The sequence below is a fragment of the Onychostoma macrolepis genome, chromosome 07, assembly GCF_012432095.1.
Source record: "Onychostoma macrolepis isolate SWU-2019 chromosome 07, ASM1243209v1, whole genome shotgun sequence".
NCBI lineage: Eukaryota > Metazoa > Chordata > Actinopteri > Cypriniformes > Cyprinidae > Onychostoma > Onychostoma macrolepis.
In genome coordinates, this window is record NC_081161.1 from 41218870 (window position 1) to 41238089 (window position 19220).

Here is a 19220-nt window from a genome sequence, read left to right on the forward strand (position 1 = left end):
AGTAAGGTGGGTAAAGTAAAATACTACGCTTGAAACACTGTTTCAAAAGCACAGCCACTATATTCAAATATTATAGGTTTTGACAGTGTAAGACTGTGACAGAAGCACTTGCTGATGCTGAAGTAATTTATCCAAATATTGAATATGTCATACTGTGTAACTTCAGCTTGATATGCATAAGGATGCATAAAGCAACTGCACTGCAGGAATTATTTCTGAAATTCATAACCAGAAGTTCATCCACATAGAAAATTAGTCCCAGCTCAAAAAGTATAATTTAGACTGCTTTACTGACCAAACAAATAACTGCAGTAAACACTTTCTGAATAATTAATGTTAAGTGCTTTAACGAAATACTAACTTTATATTCCTGCTTTTAAACCCTTCAGAACATTGGCTTGCTTGACTTAAATTGTTTATGCGCATTACTGTAAATGTGCTTTTTTTAATTTATTTATTTTTTAAACTGAGGTACAAGTCAAATAATCATTCTCTCTTTCTATACTTTTCTGCATTTGATGTTATACTTGCATTATACTTGGCACTGTGCGTCTCATGAAGCATTGACATTGCTTGTGATGTTCTTTGTAGGTCGCTTTGGATAAAAGTGTTTGCTAAAAGAATAAATGTAAATATAGATGCTGTTCAAAGAGCTTCACTTAAAAAAAAACTAACTTAAATATCTATCTGTACCTTATTTATATTGCTCTATCATATCAGCAGATAGGGTCATTAGTGCTTGCAATTTGAGTGTAAAACGTCATTTGGCTTTACCTTTCATTTCATAAAATGCAATGCACTTCATACTACTTAATTAAAGGAACTATTCACTAAAACTGAAAACATAGTCATCATTTACTCACTCTCATGTCATTCCAACCCTACATTTATTTTACTTTTTCTGTGAAACACAAAGTGAGCTCTTAAGAAGAATGTGGGCAGATTGCTTTTATGGTGCTTTTAGTCCTTGACGGTATAAATCACCATCCATTTTTTTGCTTAACATCTCCTTTTTGTTTCACAAGAGAAAGAACAATAAAGGTTTTGGAACTACTTGGTAAATGATAAAAAAAGAACTGCAGCTTTGGTTTAACTGTTCCTTTAACATAAATTGCAAGCTGCATCATAAAGGTCTGTTTCTTGAGCTTATAAAAGGTAGGGTGAATATGTGCAAGCATAGGCTACATATTCATTTCACATGTTGCATTCTCTGATATCTAGGCATTCTGGGTGCTTGGGCAGCACCAGCGGTTCCTCCCGCTCCAAGTCCTACCACAACATGGCCTACAACCCATGTGCACGGTATGCCGAGAACATCCACTCCGATCCGCTGTTTCGGAAGACCCTCCGGGCCATGCGCACCGAGCCCGGCGTAATCACGGCTCAGAGCTATGCGGGCCGCCGGGCACATACGACACGCTACGTCATCGTCAACGAACACGAAGCTCGCAAGAAGCTCATGCGCTCAAATACACGCATACAGAGACATTACCGCCTCACGGACGAACCGACGGAGATCGTAGAGCTTTATCCACGCAACGTGAAGTGCTACATTCCTCGTACTCCTCACCGAAGCCACCAGCCACACCTCAGCGAGGAAGAGGAGGAGGAGGAAGAGGAAGATCCGAAGAGCAGCACAAGGAGGGTGTTGTCCAAACAGTCGAACCGTCCAACATCACTCTCGGATATCCATCAGACCGCACGATTCTACATTGGCGATACAATAAACAGTCAGTTGTCTATGGAGCAGGGTTTATACGCCGATGAAGAAGAGGACGATCAAGAAGACGATTGGGTGAATGACCCTCAAACAAACATCCGAGGCCCAGAGTCGGTTCACAGGTACGGCGAACCATACGTCAAGCCCAAGACCAAGCATAAAGTGGAGCCGTCGCTGACAGAGTCGGATTCTGCATCGCTGGCGTCCAGTAGTGACCAACAAAACAGCAGCACTGACCAGTACATCCAAGTCATTCACAACAAAGAGAAGTACCTGAAGTCCAGCGCCAAGCTGACCAAAAAAAAATCCAAGAACCGCGTTAAACTCAATGTGTCTGGTACTAATGATCTTGTCTGCTCTAACGTTTAACCTGTTTAGAGCTGAGATTATGGCTCTGTTCGAAAACACTGGTAAGATGTCTACGTAGGAAGCATTTTAGGTGTACACCAACACCAAGTGTGTTTCAAAAGTTGCATTATCCTGCCTTCTAAAATCTGGAATGCATTACACAGCTTTTAAAATCAGATTTGAAAACACTAGGCATCATACATGATCTGATGACTTTTCGGTTGTTCCTAGTTGATGCTTGGAGACGTGACAAATGAAAACAACAGGTGTTCTAAAATTGGCTAAAAATATCAAACACGTTTGATATCCTCCAGCTGGATAGAATCAGGTGGAGCATCATACACTACGCAATGTTGTGAACTCTGACTGCCCAAAATCTGCAGAATGACTCTGAATCTCAGCAACTAGCATAAGCTTGTTCAGGGCAAAAAATCTGGGCAAAACTCCTGTAGTGTAATCTAGCCTTGAAATGCTGCCTTCTGGCCAAATTGTAATGCAGCTTCATATGCATCCTATACCAGAATGCATATTCCAAACAACTTGGATTCTCCCATAGATATGCATACATAGATGTTTTATTAGTAGCTGATTCTTTGGGCCACTATATGTAAGCCGCCCACCATATTGGAATGGTCAAAGCTGGTCTGTGAACACTTGAGAGCAAGTTGACTGTGCGTCTGCAACCATTGTTGTACGCGTGTATGAATATCTATATCTGCAATAGACTTCAGCAGATGATTTTGCTGAACTAATACAATACAAGCAGATGAAGCCATTAGCTAACACAGCATTAAAAACTTACTATAGTTTAAAAACCTGTAATATTGAGTTAATACGTATTAAAAACACAAGCCAACACATTCTCCCTTATGAAAGTTTATCCCATTTCTTCAGGAATTTTGGCAGTTTTTACAGCCAGAGGCTGCGCAATGTTGTGGCATCTTGGAAAATTCATTGATTTTTTTTACTGTAAGTGATGGCACAGTGACCGTTCCAAGATGGTGGACACATTGACGTGTCTGGAGTGATGAAATGTGGCATCATATACATATCTATGAGATCCCCCCCCCCCACTTCTGCTTAAATATAACCACTTGAATAGTGCACAAATTAGGATAATCCAACTCATTTAGAGCAGATCAATTAACTCCCAACTTCAAGGAGAAGCACACTTTTCAAGTTGATGGCAACTAAATTGACATTCTATTGGTTATTTTAAGTGGAGGTGAGTTCATTCTTAGTTAGAAATTGTTGACGTCGCAAATGGGGAACTTGAGTAGTCCCACCTCTAACTGTATCTGAAGTACAGCATGCAGTAAATCAATCCAAGATGGTGGATAGAGTTGAGAGATGTTTATTATAAATATAGCGCATTCCATTAAATAATGAAAAATATATTTGTGTATAGTGTAGCAACATGCAAATGACAAACTCTGAGTGCCAGGTGCTATCTATGAGGTGTGTTCCAAATCAGTCATTTATGAATTTCCATTGTAGTTAGGATCCCTCCTTAAAAGTCAGCTGCCTATGTAAGCAGTAGACAGCATGGCAGCTTACTAGGGTTTGGAACAGAGCCAGTGATTTGTTGTAATATATATATATATATATATATATATATATATATATAGGTTTATCATATAAAAGTTGCAGTTTTGCCTTGTAAAGCACAAAGAAATAACTAGTCTATATAAGTATACTTTGCATGTACCTAGATTTCCATTAAATCTGATATTAAAAAATGATAATGTTTGGATATTTGTAGATTGTGCTGTCTGATTCAAGGCTAAAAATGTGAATTCAAGATTGGGTGTGTACGAAAATAAAATAAAAATTTAAGAGTCAACCATTGAAAAACCCACATCAAACACTTTTCCCTCTCAGTGTGTGGGGATTGAGGTATTGATCCAAATGATCATGGGCAACAGGGGAAAAGGTTATGTAAAAGTTCCCGCTAAGCATGATTAACTCAACACTTTGAATATCAATATTCAGATTAACAGGTTGAAACAGGTTAATGACCAGTCCCAAAATTATTACATTTCTGAATGTGGTAACAAAGCTGCACAATTAAAAATGACACTTTTGACAAAATTATTTATTCATTCATTCATTTATGTATTTCTACATTTATTTATGTATTTCTATATTTATTTATGTATTTCAGCATTTAATTATTTCTTCATTTATTTATGTATTTCTATATTTATTTATTCATTTATGTATTTCTACATTTATTTATTTATTTATGTATTTCAGCATTTAATTATTTATTCATTTGTGTATTTCTATATGTATTTCTACATTTTATTTATTTATTTATTTATGTATTTCAGCATTTAATTAATTATTCATTTCTTCATTTATTTATGTATTTCTATATTTATTTATTTATGCATGTATGTATTTATTTATTTATTTATGTATACTTAAGTTATTTCTCGTCCTCCATACTCCATAAGCTTTGGCATGAAATAGGAATATGTGTTTAAAAAAAAAAAAAAAAAAAAAAAAAATACTATTTGAGTCCAGGAGGGTTATGAATATGCTTGTGTTGCAAGTAAGCTTTAAGGAAGTATTTTTATTAAGGACAAGGCACAAATTTTCTTGTCAAGCTCAGGCACAAAATCCATGGCATTTTTAAAAATGAGTTTAGATGAGATTGTCAACCTTTGCTGTAGCTACTGATTTCTGTAACTTTATCAAAGGATATAATGTTTTGAGATAATATACCTCAAAACTAATCAAAACCATTGTTAATACTACTGAATTGTTTAGCCTAGATAAAATCATTTAAAAAAAAAAAAAAAGGACAACATCTGCTCAAACAAAAGTAGCTTAATTATTTAAAATTGCCCCATGTTCATCTAAATGTGATATTAATAAAATATTTTGGTGAAACTAATTCATATTTAAATAATGCGTCTGTGTTTAATAATGCATGCGGCAATGGGGACGAGTCAATGTAAAACAGGATCGACCCAGAAAACTCAAATTCCCAGAATGCAATATTCTTCTGACGAGCTACTGACTAAGGAAGTGGCCTTTTACTGATTTCTTTTTTAATTGTGATTTTGTGGCGTTAGACGGGTTAATTGTATCTTTTTAACAGTTTTGATCGCGCATGTTTAATTGCATCGTTCCTTTGATTTCTATTGAACTGTATATCGATTATTATCCGTCGCAGCCGGTCAGTCACGATGACAGTCACTGTGATCATCTGTAACTAATGAATGAACCGAAAACATCTGACCTATTATACCACAAACTGGCATTTTTAACTGTAGCCACTGTTAGTGTATGGATATTGGACGTACTTGAACAAAGATCCCGGAAGAATCGAAGATAAATTGTTTAATTTGACGCTATTTAGCAGATCGCAACCGGTCGCTCGCGATATAACCCTTTGAATACATGTGCTATAGAGGACAAGCGATAAAGTAATATAAAATAAAACTATACACTCTCCATCGACATGGATTACATGCACACGGCCAGATCAGTGGAAGATCGTCTCTTGAGCTACAGAAAAGACGAGTCCGGATGGAAAACATGCAAGAAAACTGTAAGTATTCAACAGAACTGTCATTTTGTCATCTTTTGCAGGTGTTGTTTGTCTATTAACTAACATTGTGTTTTATTTCTAGAATGATGTTGTGGTGTGTTGGAGACCCTCTTGTGAATTCGCGGGATATGTGTAAGCATAAATTTGTAAATTACACTCTGATCCTGAATTTGTCACCGTGACATCTAATGTACTGACTTCCCGTGTTGTATAAATACTTAAGTTAGTGATACTCCTCTTACATAGCTTTTATATGAGAAATATTATGCGCTCATAAAATTGAACATTATTCAGCCTGTGAGACTGAGTTCAATGCATATCCGTACTCGAGCTGTCTGGGGAAGAAAAATAAGTCCTAAAGTGTCAAGGACATTTCTCTGTTGGAAATATAGCCTATTGCTTTAGTTATGCTTGGCTCTAAATATTTAATTGGTGTAATCACCAGCTCAGTCTTCATTTAGGGTCAGTTTTGAATACTTGAATTTGTAGGAAATGAAACATTGTTCAACTATTAAGTCCGGAAGACCTAAAGATTTTTGTATAATGTACTGAAAATTAATTGTTTTGAAATATTTGCTATGTTCATGGCATGCATGGAGGATGCTTCTAATATAGAAACTTTGATACATTTTTTACTTTTATTAATTAAATAAAAGCTTTAATTTTCTTTGACATTTTTGTAAGAATGTGATGTTTCCCAGAATTTCGTTATTTTGGGCTTGCCCTATTTTCAGAAAACTTCCCTTCTTAGATTAAACAAAATAAAGTTGCACTTGTTCCTAAAAACTTAATGAAACTTTGTGAACAAATTTGTATTTTTTTTTTTTAACAAAGAATATATGTATATATGTGACCCTGGACCACAAAACCAGTCTTAAGTGTAAATTTTTCGAAATTGAGATTTATACATCTTCTGAAATCTGGATAAATAAGCTTCCCATTGATGTATGGTTTGTTAGGATCGGACAATATTTGAAAATCTGGAATCTGAGGGTGCAAAAAAAGGTCAAAATTCTGAGAAAATTGCCTTTAAAGTTGTCCAAATTAAGTTCTTAGCAATGCATATTACTAATCAAAAATTAAGTTTTAATATATTTACGGTAGGAAATCTACAAAATATCTTCATGGAACATGATCTTTACTTAATATCCTAATGATTTTTGGCATAAAAGGAAAATGGATCATTTTGACCCATACAATGTATTTTTGGCTATTGCTACAAATATACCCCAGCGACTTAAGACTGGTTTTGTGGTCCAGGGTCACACATATGAATGAAAGTCATGTACATTTGAAAAGGTGAGAACCCTGTAATATTGCTAAATAAACATTATATATAGTACAGTGATATTTTTATAGGAATATTAATTGCATTTACATTTACTTCTTATTTATATTCACATTATAATCTGCATATTTAACTTTTTTCTATCATTTTGCACGCTGTCGACATCGTGTGCAAACATCATGGCAGCAGCAGTGACGTTAACCTTTGTCCCGTATGCATGAGCAGTGATTGTGTGTTCTGTGGGGTTTTCAGGTATAAAGGGGAGGGGATTGTTAATGGCAGTCCAGAGAAAGTGTGGGACTGCTTGAAACCTGAAATCAATGGACTACGTGTGAAATGGGATGCTAATATAAAAAAGTTTGAGCTGCTTGAGCAAGTGTCTTCGGTAAGAAAAACACAAATACACACCCATGTGAAAGGAGATAAGTTGAGTTAAATCACATGACCTGAACACTTCCTCTTTCAGCTAAGGTGTAAGAAACAGTGTTTTATTTCAGGATTCTTATTTATATTGTCAAAGATTGGTGATGGTACTTTTTATTTTAAAACGGTCTCTTGTATCCCGGTTTAATGTGCACAGTCACAGCCATTTGTTGGCTAACATCCCGAAGAGTGTAAACACTGGGTGTATGGCACATTGATCTGTTTGTTGAGTTTACAAACCACCCCAAAAAGCAACATTCACTCAACCGATAGCGTGAGTTTGAGGGAGTTTGTCCCATCAATGTCAGACGAGAGAAGTATCTGGGATACCTGTTTGAAAACAGTAATTTTTTGCCGTTTCCCTTCGCTTCACTATTAATAATTCTTATTTCTAATTTCCACTGAGATGTTCATGATGCACATGCATTGCAGTGATTTAGTACATAAAGCAGCGATGCAACAGTAGATTTATACATTTCTATATCTTTCCTTTTTCATTCCATAGGATGTTTCGATCTGTCGAACAGTCACGCCTTCGGCTGCTATGGGTATTATATCACCTCGAGACTTTGTTGATGTTATTTCCGTTAAACGCTATGAGGATGGCACAGTTTCATCAAATGGTACGCATGGCCTTTTTCCTTTAGTTGGATCATGAATAGGATCATATGGTCATTATAAATAAACATTAGACCAGATATCTATCTTAATAATGCTGTTATTGATATTGTTATTGATTTATAGCTACCAATGTAAGCCATCCAAACTGTCCTCCTCAACCTGGCTACGTCAGAGGCTTCAACCATCCGTGTGGCTGTTTTTGTGTTCCTGTTCCTGGGTGAGTTTCTCATGTCTTTGGTTGATGTAATTCAAACACCAGACAGCAGATGGTGGCAAAAAATTACATTTCAGATGTTTGTTTGTTTTTTTCATGCATTGGTTCATCAATAGCATAAAATGTTTATTTTTTCCTCTGTAGGGAACCAGGCAAAACGCAGCTGTTCAGCTTTTTCCAGACTGATCTTGGAGGTTTGCTTCCTCGTTCGGTTGTCGATTCATTTTTCCCCACTAGTATGGTGGAGTTTTACAGCAACCTGACCAAAGCTGTAAAATCGCTGAAATAGCACCAATGGCACTTTATAGATAATACCCCCCTTTAATCTTAAATGTGAATATTTTAATAATTTGACGCACTTAATTGCATCTAATCAAGCTTTAGTGGAAAGTGAATTTACTTTTAGATTTATTCCTGATTCTTCCAATAGCTACACATGTCCAAACACACTTGCACATAGACCGTTTTATACAGAGTTAAGAGTACTGGAACATTTTGTTTGACGTATTATTTCAGAAATTCTGAAAACTTGATTCAAGCGATAAACTATTGCACAAAAAAATTATACATTTATGCATTTGGCAGATGCTCTTACAGGGTTTCTGCAGATCTTAGTCTTAATTCACTTTTACACAAATTAAGGTCTTAAAAAGGCCCTAAATGGGTGCAGAAAGTTTATAAATTCATGAAGTTACGGTATTACATATTGCATGCACTGCAAAAACTGAATATTTTCCTCAGTATTTTTGTCTTGATATTTTGGCGGATCAAATACCTGAACATTCTTAATCAAGATACATTTACTGGAGATGCAAAATATGAAGTCTGAAACTGAACTAAATTAAGTGAGTTTATGAATAAAACAAGAACAAATTCTTGTCAGTGAGGTCTGAAATGGGGTCTTTTTTTGAGCACTTTGACAAATTTTTGTTCTTGTTTTATTCATAAACTCCATTTTGATACATTTCTCAGAAACGTCATTTTGCTTCTTGATTTAAACATTTTTTTAGAAGCTTGCACCACAAAACAAGACAAACTAACCGAGGAAGAACATCTCTTTTTTGCAGTGTGATCAGAAGTTACAATAAAAGTTATTTCCATATTCTCGGTTGGGAGCAGAGGTATTTAAGCCATACGCTATTTTTAGTAAAATGTATTATAAAGTAAAAGAGTTTTGTTGGAAGTTTCAAACTTGCTAATACAACCCATTGTCCCTAGACATTCACATTTAAAGAACATGTGTTGCCTTCACTCTATTTCATAAATTTTCTTTACATTGTCGTAAAATGACTTCATAAAAACCCGCAGAAACCCTGTTTTATCCAAAGCCACTGAAAGTGCATTCAAATGACATTTTATCAGTCTGTTTGTTTCATGGGAATTGAACACATAGTGTTGGTGCATCATTCCATCAGGGTTTTTATTTTTTTTAACCACAGTTCAGCAGTATGATCCCATAATGTAGCATGATAATAGATTTAGATCATTTTCATTCATTTAGGGCATTGTTAACTTTTTTGGACTTTACAGCTCTATTTTAAAAGGTAGTGAGCTGCCTTGCCATCTGCCAAGTTCTTTGGAGCTCCCTACATAGGCAACACAAATAATGCTCCTCACATGAAGCATAAGGGACTCGACTCATGATTGATGTACACAGAGTTTGGCATGAACATGTATCATGACGGTGCTTTAGAATGAGGTTCTTAGAAGGCAACCTAAGGTTGCTGCTTCTGTGTCAGGAGTATGTGTTTGATGTCTGGCCTGAACAGGCAGTTCACTCATTTTTGGAACAGAGTTTTATTTTAATAAGCTGTTTTTAGAATTTCAGGTACATATTTGAGGACAGTTCTCTTAGATTGGAGATTAGATTTTTATTTGAGTAATAGAGCTCTTGATAGATGCTCAAGCTTGACCCTTATACACAAGTCTGGGTGTTAATTATGTTGAAGTATTTCTATATTTGAATAGTGATATTTTAGCGCATAAATGGCTTTGGCAAATCAATGTTTACTGACAGACATATCTTCAGACAAATTTGAAGAATTGCATTTGCTGCTGTTCTCGGTTAACACAACTGAGTTTATGTACTGTATTTTTGAGACTGACAAAAAAAAAAGGCCAGAATAATCATGACAGAATTATGATGAGGGATATTAGATATAATGATAAAAGAATGGCCCACAGGCTCAAGGTTTAGCTGGTTAGCATGACCCCAGTGGCACCCTGCTGGTGATTATGTAACCAGTCTAAAGCATTTTTCTCCACTGATGGCCAATCAAAAGTATCCTTGTGTTTGTGTATACATGTATCCACATCCACTAGATCCTTTGCCAGCCAGACCAGCAATTGCCATTAAGATGAATGGGAATTCTAATAGAACAGGGAGTTGAGTGGAGTCCTGTGTGGAATCAGAGTAATTAAGAATGACCGCAATTCCAATTTTTTTTTTAGTTCCTGAGTTTGAATTGAGGTAGAGAACAGGATGCAGAGTTTGAATTAGAATTTACTGAATTTATGTTGAATTAAACAAGTGACTGAATGAGATTTAAAGAAATCATCTGAAATATAGTATATAATATACTTAACTCAATGAGTTAATCATTTGATGAACCATGGTGGAAGAAAGTCAAAAGGGATTGTCTACTGAACAATTGTGTCGTCATTTACTCACCCTCAAGTTGTTGCTGAAGACAAAATATATTTAGAAGAATGTGGGTAAACAAAGTATTGCCTTTGACTTCCATAGTGTGAAAAAAAAAAAATTGAAGTCAATGGCTACCAGCAACTATTTGGTTCAGACTCATACAGGCTTGGTGTAAACTCTCCCTTTAATTTCCCAAAATGCTGTAATTTTCCCCAAAGTCTAAATGATTGTGTTAGACTAATTCCTCTGTTGTTTGATTATGTTGAACATATTTGAATTTCAATCGAGTCAAATCTCATTTCAAATTCTATTCCAATTTTGCATCCTGTGGGGCCCGGCCATTTCAGTTCATATTTACATGCATGAATTAAAAGGGAGTGCATTTTTAAATTGACAGTGTTGCCCAACCCTTTTAAAACATTTCAAAAATATGGAAATTAAAAAAAAAATTCCATAGACATAGTAGAAATGAATCCAATTTTGGCCTTCTTTCTCTGCTTGTAATCCGTCTTAATCGCACATGGACAAAGGGACTGTTTAATATATCACTGATATGACTGACCTCAGAGAGAACCCAGTTTGTTGTGTGACTTTTTGATCTCTTTAATTACCGTTTGCCCGTTTGTGTCTAACTGCACGATTGTCCTCCTGACATGCGTCTCAACCAGTATGTACTTTGTATTTTTATGCCTGTATGCCGTCAGTTAAATTACTGTGAACGCATGCTCATGGCCTGGAGATGTGTGCTTTTTTAATTTTTTTTTTTAGATACTGTAAATGAGCAGTATGCTCTAGTGCATTTCAGGATTATTTTGAGTGTAGATTTTACATCCGTTTTGCAAGGAGTGTGTGCTTGCCTTCAGTAGTATTGTGCAAAGTCCTCTGTATATTTTAATAATACACACAAATTTACATTCCAAAAGCAGTGTATACAGTTTGTCAATTCTGTCAAGTGAGTTTTTGGTTATTCAAGATTTTAAATTTTCTTGAAGTCAACATGAAAAGTCATTCGCAATCATTTTATTTCTGTAAACTGATGTATTTCGAATAAAACATTGCTGGTACTTGATTTTATCCTCCTGGAATTGATTGGATCGTGAAAAGTGGGCGGTACAAACCAGAATGGAGGCAGATGATTGGATGGGAGAAGTTGAACAGTATGAGTGATTCGTAATGTGCGAAGCAAGCCAGTATATTTTCGTAGTACATAATTTTTAATAACATGCAGTGATGGACCTAGAAATATGCTTTGAAATCAGGTAATTTCTCATTTCATGTTGACTTCAAATGTGTTTTTAGTCTGTTTTTGCTCAATGCAGTTTATTACATGTCCACCTGCCATTGACTGTGGGACATCTGTGTACTGTTTGTTAATACTTAAAAGAAGCAAAAACAAAGGAAATTGCACTTTGTAAAACCCATTGTATGATTCTCCTTTTAGATTCTGTTTTCAGATATTAAAAATGATTGATGACCATATTTATCATGTGTATCACACTTTATTTCAACATTACAAACCTTAACAAGTAATTGCATGTAAAACATCTTTGTTCTGACACAGTTTCAATATATTAAGGCCTTTCTTTTTAAGGGGGAAAAAAAACTAACAAGACCAGAATACTAGAGGCACAGTAGTTATTTATTTTTTTTAAACTGTCAAAGGTGTAATCTGTTAGATAATAGATATTTTTTGAAAATATCAAATGAATATATTTATTATTTCTGGCTTTGATGAAAAACTAGAGCAATGTACTGTTAGGGGGAGCATTTGACAAAAAAAGATTTTTTTGAAATATTCCATTTCTGATCTCTTGAAAACCATGTGCCACAAATGCTTCATGACATGTTCTTTACATTCTGCTTTGGTGAAATGGTGTAGAAATATATCCGAAAATATTTACAAGCTTGTGCAAATCATTGCATCAAAACAGGCAGACTTGAAAAGTATCTTTTTTTTTTTTTTACGAATCCCTGATTGTGACGGTAAAACAGTATTATACCAGCACAGTGATGCGCTATAAAACTCTGCTCAGAAAAACAAGCTTTCCTGATCATATAGTACCACAACATGCAGTGATGCACACCATGCACATCATATAGAAGATCAAAGTCATACTGTCAAAATGCATTAATGGCAAAATGGCGCAATCAAGGCAACTGAATGACCCCAGCAGGGTTCCCCAGTCATGGAAAACCTGGAAATATCAGGCAATGGGATTTCCAGGCCTGCAAAACTCATAAAAGTCATGTAAATGTTTACAGTTTATAGGTTTTTCTTGCTCCACTCCAAACCACTTAATTGGATAGAAATTGTTCTTTTTGACTGCAGTCTTGATTGCAGTAAGAAGATGAAAATGAAATAAATTTCATTGGTCAAATCGTATGGGAACCCTGCTTTTAAGAAACACTGATTTGTCATGTAAATTGTAATGTAATACTGATTTTGAAATGAAGTTTTGCATAATTTAATGTTGGTTCAAATTTGGGATAAGTCCAGCATTTGCTTCTGAGTGGAGTTTAGCTCTAATCACATTTTTTTCTCTTAATGACGAGTGTAAACGGCCCGTCATTAAGGCCTTTAATGAGTGTCCAGGCCTCAAAGCGTGTGAGACCCTGCAGAGACGAGTCCTGTATCTGCAGTACCTCATCACCAGACTTCAGCCCCTTTTGCTCAGCGTCACTCCCTGCCAGAGAAAATACAGTGTATATTGCATGATTCATTTTACATTCTAATTTGCAAGCCCACATGTAATCTGCACCCACATAACTTTACAAAAAGATTTCTGCAAAATGAGAAAACCACACCATGTTTGTTAGTTTATCAAAGGTTTTGGTTATTTTGATGCTACACTGAAAATAATTTCCTGTAGAAACACTTTTTGCTAAGAATTTTACAATTAATTACAAGAAACAGCAAAGTAGCATTGAATTAGATGTGATTTTTTTTAGTAGAAAGACTGAAATGGTGTATGCTTATAACGTGTACTCCAATAATCACTATTTTATTTCCCACTTACAAAAACATTTTAACAGTTACAGTATTCTTAAGGAGAAATGTAGCATTGCATCACTTGCTCACCAATGGATCATATGCAGTGAATGGGTGCCATCAGAAAGAGAGTTCAAAAACCTGATAAATCTTGTGAAGTGAAAAAATGCATGTTTGTAATAAGTCCATCAAGACGTTTTAACATTTTTTAGACCGTTCCAAAAATGCAGCTTTTCACTTCAAAAAGTTAATTGATGGACTTGAGTGGTGTGGATTATTGTAATGTTTTAATCAGCTGTTTGGACTCTCATTCTGGCGGCACCTATTCAATGCAGAGCATCCATTGGTGAGCAAGTGATGTAATGCTACATTTTTCCAAATCTGTTCTGAAGAAGAAACAAAGTCATTTACATCTTGGATGACCTGAGGGTCAGTACGTTTTGTTCATTTTTGGGTGAATCATTAATTTAAGGTTCAGTTGTAGTCTCACCTGTAAATATTCTGTTGACGGTTAGTGGTCTGTCACCATTAATGGAGCCTTTTCCTCCCTCAAGACTAAATCCAACTCCACCTGCATTCTTCTCCAGCTCGATTGTTACAACTTCACCTCCATCTTCGCCTAAGAGTAATTTTTTTTAAACAAAAGCCATAGAATGAATTAACACACATTTTGCATAATTATATTTGTGTTAAGCACTATTTGGATAAGATTGACATTAACAGTGCGTCCAGATATATCATAAAACCCACTGAAATTTGATTCTTGAAACACCAGCTGTTAGAGGACTAAATCCAGCACAAGAAATTTGGCTTTAGTTACGAAGCATTGTGAAAAATTAATATTCCCTCCAAGTTATCTAAAGCTAAAATTTCTCAGCAATTTCCATTAAAGTTGTGCAAGAACAGATGATTTCTCAAATTTGGATAGAATTAGTCCATCTGTGAAACATGAATTCTCCTTCTCATGGAAAACTAGTCCAGTTCAAATAGGGCTTTTAATTTGACTTTTTTTTTATTACACAACATGTAGCTCTTGTAACATTCCTGTATTCCTTTTGTGCCCTTTTAAACACTGACATTAAACATTAATGCCATTTCTGTGCTGACGTCAGTAATGTTGGCCCACCTGTGATGCTGCTCTCTGCCCCGCTGCTGCAGCTGGACTCATTAGCGTTAGCGCCTCCCTTCCCTTCTGGGTCTTTGTTTTTGGACACCACTATCACCGCCTGCTTCATGGTGCGGGCCTGCCTGAGAATCGCCGTGGCGTCGCTGTGTGTGACGTTTTTTAGCGTTTGACCGTTAATGGACAGCACCTCATCTCCTCTTTCTATGGTGCCCTCCTGAGCAGCCAGACCACTGGGAAACACCCTGTGAACCTGAAGGTACATGATACAGTAAATAAAATCAATATATACAATTATTTTGCTAGTATTAACTGTATACATTTTGCATTTACAGTGGAACCACTGGAAGTTTGTAACTCTATCCTATACGATCCTAAAAGTTTAGGGTAGTATTATGTTTTGTTTTTTTAAAGAGGAGTCTTATGCTTACCAAGGCTTCATTTATTTAATCAAAAATACAATAAAAAAAACTTTTATTTTTACAATTTATAAAACTTTTCTGTTTGAATATATCTTAAAATGTAATTTATTTCTGTGATGCAAAGCTGAGTTTTCAGCATCATTACTCCAGTCTTCAGTGTCAAATGATTCTTCAGAATTCATAATATGCTGATTTGCTCAAGACATATTTATTATTACTAGCAATGTTCTTGTGGAAACCGTGATGCCTTTTTTCAGGATTATTTGATGAATAGAAAATTAAAAAGAACAGCATTTATTTGAAATAGAACCTTTTGTAACATTATTCATGTATTTACTGTCACCTGATCAAGTAAAAGTATTATTTTCTACTTAAAAATAAATAAAAAGGATTCAACGGTAGTGTTGAAATAATAAAAAATTTGTCATCATTTACTCATCCTCATGTCCATGTCATCCTAACGTCCAAAATGTTTCATACAACAAAAGTGCATGATGATAATCGCTGCTAAACTCATAAAAGGACCTCAGAAGAAGTCTGACATATTACATAAGAAATAGACCAAAATTGCATCTGTTTGTGCTCTAATTTCCCAAGATTTCAGTGGTTTGTCCACTAAAAATCATCCCTTCTGCCATAGATTTCACATTTAATGTGGAAAACCAAATTTGAAACCTACTGCAAAAGGGAGGATTATTGTCAGTGACGTCAAACCTGGTCCAAATGCATCATTTTTAATTTATTACGCTCATGAATGAGATTTGAGAGATTTGAGGCTTAGACATTCTGCCGGAGATCTTATTTTGTGTTTCAGGGAAGCAAGAAAATAATACCGATCTACGCATTTGCAAATGATGACCAAACTGAAGAGGCTGTGTATCCTGTTGACAGGTGGAGTAGATGAGCTGTGGTGTGTGGTTTATGGAGATATAGAGACATCACTCACTGTAGTTGCTTTGTTCTCCAGATCAATACCGCCAGCGATGCTGAAACCCAAACCAGCTCCTTCTTCTTTATGTAGAATCACAACATGGATGTCTTCCAGTTGCTAATGGACATTAAGAAATCCAAATCAGACTTGTTTATAGCATATTTTGTGGTTCAAAACCCCTTTGTATCTGTGGCTGTACTTTGAGCAGAACTGCATTTAGCAAAGCAGTTTATTCTAGAACATGCTGAAGAACAATCTGCATTTGTGAACACGGGTTTATCGCTTTGTAAAGAACAGCTGCCGCATTGATGATTTCCAGGCGGGCTGGATCCTGTTCCCACTCCATTACATCATGCAGTTTTGAGAGAAATATAGAGATATTGCCTTCCCTAGTGTTAAATTGCACTTAAGAATCTCATTAATAACTATTTTGTCAAAATCACTTAAGCATCTGGCACTGTCTTAAAAGATGACGCTTGTCTAGTTATGATTTATGGATTATTTGGTTGTAAATATAAATTTCTTAACAGAAGTGTCCTTAAGTACAAATCCTGATTTTAAGGCACACCTACTGAATTTGTCTTGAGACCAAAATTGTGTATTTTATGAAGAAATGTCTTCATTAAGTATGTTTAACATGTATGCATGCTTGTCGTAAGAATCTGAAATGTTGGAATTGTCATCTAACCTATAATGTCAGCCTCTACGCTTCACCCATGGCCTCATGGGATAGTAAAGTATCCGTCAGATGCATGCTTCAGAATCCCAGCAGAAATAGCAGGTAATCAGGTATTTATATTCACCGACTGTTTTATAATACTGCATATTTAAACATACTACTCATTTGATATAAACTTTTTTTTGCATACTCTATATTATTTGTAAGAACCACCAAAGTAATTTGATCATTAAACAAAATTTCATTTGGTTTTAACATTTCTTTCCATTCCTGTTTTGAATTTATTTATTAATACAAATTATACTGAGGGACTTAAAGGCCTTATGCTAGATGTTAGATTTAAAGCTATAAAATGGCTCCCCGATTTAAACTATCCTCTGGCATGACATGCTAAACTCCCTCTAAAATGACTGAGAGACTGCATAGAAGATTGTTACATTTAAAAAAATAAAATAAAATCTCGTCACACCACAGGAGCATTTAAAATGAACTATAGAAACATCAAAAAAGATTATTTGATTCATTGAGTCCATAATACAGCCCTACTAACTAGACTAATACAGCTAACCACTCATCTTGGATTACTTTTACAGTTCCCTTATTTATATAGCCAACAGAAAAACTGGCATGGCCTCAAGAAATTTCTGCAAAATACTGTAGTGACACTTCCTGTTTTTCTGCATTTTGCTCCTACAGCACAAAACACGTTTTGTCTAAGGGAATGTGCATAGTGCTCATCACTTCATTAATCTGAAGGAATATGGACAGCTTTGTTTAACTGCAGACAGAAAATATGGCAGAGGGAACAGTCATAAATGCAAAACAATGCAACAAAATGCACCTAAGAGGGACATTGCAACACTGCCATGGTCAGGAAGTCGCACTCTTGACCAAGAGAAGCATGTCTTTTTTTATATTTTTTTCAACTCTGCTAGCAAGTGAGCTTCAGAATGTAGCAGCACATAAAAGAAAGCTCACTGACCTTTAAGAGCACTTCAAATATGCTTGTTTTGTTATAGAGAACCGATTGTTTCTCTGTCACACCTCTCATATATATATATTCAGGTTTGCGGAGCAGGATGTGGAAGTAATCAACGCCAGACAATAGCCAACAGCGTGCACTTTGTTGTATCAGCTCTATGATTATCAAACCAGAGCTAAACCCACCCTTAGCGTGTCTTCATCCAGATCCTTGACTTCCTGGATCATCTGCTGAATCTCCTGTGGCGGAAGGGCTGAGAGCATGGATTGGGCACAGACATCTGTGGCTGAAGTGAGCGGTCGTTCAGGTTTCCATTCTTCCTTCTCCTCCTCCCCTCTCTCGATGGTACGCTCTCTAAGTTTAGCCAAGCTGTAGACCAGATACAAGTTAGTTTGATTGAAAGTGCCTTTGACCAGGGGTAGTCAACACTGTTCCTGAAAGACTACCATCCTGCAGAGTTTGGCTCCAACCCTATTCAAACACACCTGAACCAGCTAACCAAGGTGTTCAAGATTAATTGAAAATATACATTGGAGCAGGGTTGTAACTGAAGTCTGTAGGAAGGTGTCCCTGCCCTGACCTGTTGTTCCCAACCACGTTCCTGCCCCTTCAACACTGCATGTTTTGAACATCTTTGTATGACACACCCATTTCAGGACTTGGAGTCTCTACAAATGAGCTGATAACCTGAATAATTCATTAAGCAGTGTTGGGGGAGGGGCTCCAGGGACGTGGATTGGAACCACTGCCAAGACAACATTGGTTCTAGAGCAGGGGTGTCCAATCCTGCTCCTGGATGGCCGACGTCCTGCAGAGTGTAACTCCAACCTGTTTCCAACATACCTGCATGAAAGTTTCTAGTAAAAGATCAAAATACCTCGATTAGCTCTGTCAGGTGGGTTTCATTATGGTTGAAGCTAAACTCAACAGGACAGTGGCCATCCAGGAGCAGGATTGGACAACACATTAGGCCGATTTTAAAACTGTGGGAGACTACAAACTTAAAGGGATAGTTCACCCTCATGTCGTTCTAAACCCGTAAGACCTTCGTTCATCTTCAGAACACAAATTAAGATATTTATGATGAAATCCGAAAGCTTTCTGATCCTGCACAGACAGCAACGCAACTACCACGTTCAACGCCCAGAAAGGTAGTAAGGACATTATTAAAATAGTCCATGTGTCATCAGTGGTTCAACTGTAATGTTACGAAGCTACGAGAATAATTTTAGTAGAATTAGATGCACTGCACCTTGTTTACAAGCAGAGGAAGA

General features: G+C 36.1%; 3 protein-coding genes across 6 annotated transcripts in view; 2 read left to right on the top strand and 1 right to left on the bottom strand.

Annotated features, from left to right (window-relative positions):
* The window catches only part of LOC131545001 (transmembrane channel-like protein 3), a 40025-nt gene extending 35863 nt beyond the window's left edge, over positions 1–4162 (top strand). For all 4 annotated transcript variants that reach the window (XM_058783587.1, XM_058783588.1, XM_058783589.1 and 1 more), the window contains one exon: positions 1222–4162. In XM_058783587.1, coding sequence (XP_058639570.1) covers positions 1222–2089 — 868 coding nt within the window. In that variant the 3' untranslated portion in view covers positions 2090–4162. The remainder of the gene's footprint in view (positions 1–1221) is intronic.
* A 915-nt stretch (positions 4163–5077) lies between these two features.
* Positions 5078–12163, top strand: stard5 (StAR-related lipid transfer (START) domain containing 5). Its single transcript, XM_058782094.1, has 6 exons — positions 5078–5630; positions 5713–5762; positions 7171–7303; positions 7847–7964; positions 8086–8179; positions 8321–12163. Exons 1-6 carry the CDS (start codon positions 5541–5543, stop codon positions 8463–8465), a joined length of 630 nt encoding a protein of 209 aa, XP_058638077.1. The 5' UTR covers positions 5078–5540; the 3' UTR covers positions 8466–12163.
* A 136-nt stretch (positions 12164–12299) lies between these two features.
* Positions 12300–19220, bottom strand: part of il16 (interleukin 16) — a 38832-nt gene continuing 31911 nt past the window's right edge. Inside the window, exons 18-22 of the mRNA XM_058782093.1 lie at positions 18132–18315; positions 16301–16402; positions 14936–15185; positions 14300–14428; positions 12300–13504 (exon numbers count right to left, since the gene is read on the bottom strand). Of these exons, the coding sequence (XP_058638076.1) occupies positions 13344–13504; positions 14300–14428; positions 14936–15185; positions 16301–16402; positions 18132–18315 (826 nt within the window). The 3' untranslated portion in view covers positions 12300–13343. The remainder of the gene's footprint in view (positions 13505–14299; positions 14429–14935; positions 15186–16300; positions 16403–18131; positions 18316–19220) is intronic.